General features: G+C 35.3%; 1 protein-coding gene across 1 annotated transcript in view; it reads left to right on the forward strand.

The window, feature by feature from the left end:
• The window catches only part of LOC139392983 (high mobility group AT-hook 2), an 88,220-nt gene that overhangs the window by 17,784 nt on the left and 65,436 nt on the right, over positions 1-5,000 (forward strand). Inside the window, exon 3 of the mRNA XM_071141290.1 lies at positions 1,008-1,058. Within this exon, the coding sequence (XP_070997391.1) occupies positions 1,008-1,058 (51 nt within the window). The remainder of the gene's footprint in view (positions 1-1,007; positions 1,059-5,000) is intronic.

Genomic DNA, 5,000 nt, shown 5'->3' on the forward strand with positions numbered 1-5,000 from the left:
GATGTGGAAGAGGAGGTGGAAGAGGAGGGAGAGGAGGAGGTGGAAGAGGAGGGAGAGGAGGAGGTGGAAGAGGAGGGAGACGATGAGGTGGAAGAGGAGGGAGAGGAGGAGGAGTTGGAAGAGGAGGAGGAGGAGGTTGAAGTGGAGGAGGAGGTAGAAGAGAAGGAGGTGAAGGAGGAGTTAGAAGAGGAGGGAGAGGAGGTGGAAAAGGAGGAGGTAGAGGAGAGAGAGGAAGAGGAGGAGGACGAGGCAGTCACAGAGACACGAGAAGAAGAAGCCGTTTTGCTCTACCGTCTGAGACAGTTACCGTCTAAATGTTATTGGTCGCGTACACATATCTGCCAGATTATATCGCAGGTGCAGCGATAACCCAACTACATGGAACCCAAAAGAGTTCTACCTGGAACCAAAAAGGGTTCTCCTGTGGGAGACAGTGGAAGAACCCTTTTAGGGAGCACTCAGTCGGGTTTCCATGTAGAAACATTTCCCCCCCGAGAGGGTTCTACGTGGTTCCCCTGTGGGAGACATTGGAAGAACCTGTTGGAACCCTTTTTTCTAAAGAGTGTACTTCTGACCAGGGCCCATAGTGGACTGATTACAGTGAAGCTGGTAGTGTTCGGACCAGCTCAAAGACCGAGCCACTTACAATCAGTTATACACTCTTAGAAAGAAGGGTTCCAGAACGGTTATTTGGCTCTCCCCATAGGAGAACCCTTTGAAGAACCCTTTTAGGTTCTATGTAGAACCCGTTCCTCTCCTCCTCCACCCCCCCTTTCCATCCCTTCCTCCCTTGTTTTTTCTGTTATCCTGCAGGGGGGATAAATAAATAACAACTATCATATATGAGATTTATTTCTAGATTTATTTCTCGATTTATTTCTAGATTTATTTCTTTATATTTTTCTAGATTTATTTCTAGATTTATTTCTTGATATTTTTCTAGATTTATTTCTAGATTTAGTTTCTATATGTTGTGTCTAATGACGAGTCTTGTGTTTGCTTTGCAGAAAGCCCTGGCCTCTGGAGAGAAGAGACCGAGAGGCAGACCCAGGAAATGGGTGAGTCACCTTTGACCCCATTCCACCAAACACTGAATGTGTGTGTGTGTGTGTGTGCTCGTATATGGAAATCTCAACACGACACAAACAAACTCTTCCACAAGGCGTTTTAAACCTGATACACATTTAACATGATATAATGTGTCAGCTGTTAAGGTGTTTCTGAGTCATTTGAGCTCAGCGATAGAGGTACTGGATACTGGATATATATTTAGATTAAAGGGTATGTTAGAGGTATCAGGGTGGATATATTTAGATTAAAGGATATGTTAGAGGTATCAGGGTGGATATATTTAGATTAAAGGATATGTTAGAGGTATCAGGGTGGATATATATAGATTAAAGGATATGTTAGAGGTATCACTGGATATATTTAGATTAAAGGATATGTTAGAGGTATCAGGGTGGATATATTTAGATTAAAGCGTATGTTAGAGGTATCAGGGTGGATATATTTAGATTAAAGGATATGTTAGAGGTATCAGGGTGGATATATTTAGATTAAAGGGTATGTTAGAGGTATCAGGGTGGATATATTTAGATTAAAGGATATGTTAGAGGTATCACTGGATATATTTAGATTAAAGGGTATGTTAGAGGTATCAGGGTGGATATATTTAGATTAAAGGATATGTTAGAGGTATCACTGGATATATTTAGATTAAAGGATATGTTAGAGGTATCACTGGATATATTTAGATTAAAGGATATGTTAGAGGTATCACTGGATATATTTAGATTAAAGGATATGTTAGAGGTATCACTGGATATATTTAGATTAAAGGATATGTTAGAGGTATCAGGGTGGATATATTTAGATTAAAGGGTATGTTAGAGGTATCACTGGATATATTTAGATTAAAGGATATGTTAGAGGTATCACTGGATATATTTAGATTAAAGGATATGTTAGAGGTATCACTGGATATATTTAGATTAAAGGATATGTTAGAGGTATCAGGGTGGATATATTTAGATTAAAGGATATGTTAGAGGTATCACTGGATATATTTAGATTAAAGGATATGTTAGAGGTATCACTGGATATATTTAGATTAAAGGATATGTTAGAGGTATCAGGGTGGATATATTTAGATTAAAGGATATGTTAGAGGTATCAGGGTGGATATATTTAGATTAAAGGGTATGTTAGAGGTATCAGGGTGGATATATATAGATTAAAGGATATGTTAGAGGTATCACTGGATATATTTAGATTAAAGGATATGTTAGAGGTATCAGGGTGGATATATTTAGATTAAAGGGTATGTTAGAGGTATCAGGGTGGATATATTTAGATTAAAGGGTATGTTAGAGGTATCAGGGTGGATATATTTAGATTAAAGGGTATGTTAGAGGTATCAGGGTGGATATATTTAGATTAAAGGGTATGTTAGAGGTATCAGGGTGGATATATTTAGATTAAAGGATATGTTAGAGGTATCACTGGATATATTTAGATTAAAGGGTATGTTAGAGATATCAGGGTGGATATATTTAGATTAAAGGATATGTTAGAGGTATCAGGGTGGATATATTTAGATTAAAGGATATGTTAGAGGTATCAGGGTGGATATATTTAGATTAAAGGATATGTTAGAGGTATCAGGGTGGATATATTTAGATTAAAGGGTATGTTAGAGGTATCAGGGTGGATATATTTAGATTAAAGGATATGTTAGAGGTATCAGGGTGGATATATTTAGATTAAAGGATATGTTAGAGGTATCAGGGTGGATATATTTAGATTAAAGGATATGTTAGAGGTATCAGGGTGGATATATTTAGATTAAAGGATATGTTAGAGGTATCAGGGTGGATATATTTAGATTAAAGGATATGTTAGAGGTATCAGGGTGGATATATTTAGATTAAAGGATATGTTAGAGGTATCACTGGATATATTTAGATTAAAGGGTATGTTAGAGGTATCACTGGATATATTTAGATTAAAGGATATGTTAGAGGTATCAGGGTGGATATATTTAGATTAAAGGGTATGTTAGAGGTATCAGGGTGGATATATTTAGATTAAAGGGTATGTTAGAGGTATCAGGGTGGATATATTTAGATTAAAGGATATGTTAGAGGTATCAGGGTGGATATATTTAGATTAAAGGGTATGTTAGAGGTATCACTGGATATATTTAGATTAAAGGGTATGTTAGAGGTATCAGGGTGGATATATTTAGATTAAAGGATATGTTAGAGGTATCAGGGTGGATATATTTAGATTAAAGGATATGTTAGAGGTATCACTGGATATATATAGATTAAAGGGTATGTTAGAGGTATCAGGGGGGATATATTTAGATTAAAGGATATGTTAGAGGTATCACTGGATATATTTAGATTAAAGGATATGTTAGAGGTATCAGGGTGGATATATTTAGATTAAAGGATATGTTAGAGGTATCAGGGTGGATATATTTAGATTAAAGGGTATGTTAGAGGTATCACTAGATATATTTAGATTAAAGGATATGTTAGAGGTATCAGGGTGGATATATTTAGATTAAAGGATATGTTAGAGGTATCACTGGATATATATAGATTAAAGGGTATGTTAGAGGTATCAGGGTGGATATATTTAGATTAAAGGGTATGTTAGAGGTATCTGGGTGGATATATTTAGATTAAAGGGTATGTTAGAGGTATCAGGGTGGATATATTTAGATTAAAGGGTATGTTAGAGGTATCAGGGTGGATATATTTAGATTAAAGGATATGTTAGAGGTATCACTGGATATATTTAGATTAAAGGATATGTTAGAGGTATCAGGGTGGATATATTTAGATTAAAGGATATGTTAGAGGTATCAGGGTGGATATATTTAGATTAAAGGGTATGTTAGAGGTATCAGGGTGGATATATTTAGATTAAAGGGTATGTTAGAGGTATCAGGGTGGATATATTTAGATTAAAGGGTATGTTAGAGGTATCAGGGTGGATATATTTAGATTAAAGGATATGTTAGAGGTATCACTGGATATATTTAGATTAAAGGATATGTTAGAGGTATCACTGGATATATTTAGATTAAAGGGTATGTTAGAGGTATCAGGGTGGATATATTTAGATTAAAGGATATGTTAGAGGTATCAGGGGGGATATATTTAGATTAAAGGGTATGTTAGAGGTATCAGGGTGGATATATTTAGATTAAAGGGTATGTTAGAGGTATCAGGGTGGATATATATAGATTAAAGGGTATGTTAGAGGTATCAGGGTGGATATATATAGATTAAAGGGTATGTTAGAGGTATCACTGGATATATATAGATTAAAGGATATGTTAGAGGTATCAGGGTGGATATATTTAGATTAAAGGATATGTTAGAGGTATCACTGGATATATATAGATTAAAGGGTATGTTAGAGGTATCACTGGATATATTTAGATTAAAGGGTATGTTAGAGGTATCAGGGTGGATATATATAGATTAAAGGGTATGTTAGAGGTATCACTAGATATATTTAGATTAAAGGGTATGTTAGAGGTATCAGGGTGGATATATATAGATTAAAGGATATGTTAGAGGTATCACTAGATATATTTAGATTAAAGGGTATGTTAGAGGTATCAGGGTGGATATATTTAGATTAAAGGGTATGTTAGAGGTATCAGGGTGGATATATTTAGATTAAAGGGTATGTTAGAGGTATCAGGGGGGATATATTTAGATTAAAGGGTATGTTAGAGGTATCAGGGTGGATATATATAGATTAAAGGGTATGTTAGAGGTATCAGGGGGGATATATATAGATTAAAGGGTATGTTAGAGGTATCAGGGTGGATATATTTAGATTAAAGGATATGTTAGAGGTATCAGGGGGGATATATTTAGATTAAAGGGTATGTTAGAGGTATCAGGGTGGATATATATAGATTAAAGGGTATGTTAGAGGTATCAGGGGGGATATATTTAGATTAAAGGGTA

The sequence above is a fragment of the Oncorhynchus clarkii genome, chromosome 33 (assembly GCF_045791955.1).
Source record: "Oncorhynchus clarkii lewisi isolate Uvic-CL-2024 chromosome 33, UVic_Ocla_1.0, whole genome shotgun sequence".
Taxonomy (NCBI): domain Eukaryota; kingdom Metazoa; phylum Chordata; class Actinopteri; order Salmoniformes; family Salmonidae; genus Oncorhynchus; species Oncorhynchus clarkii.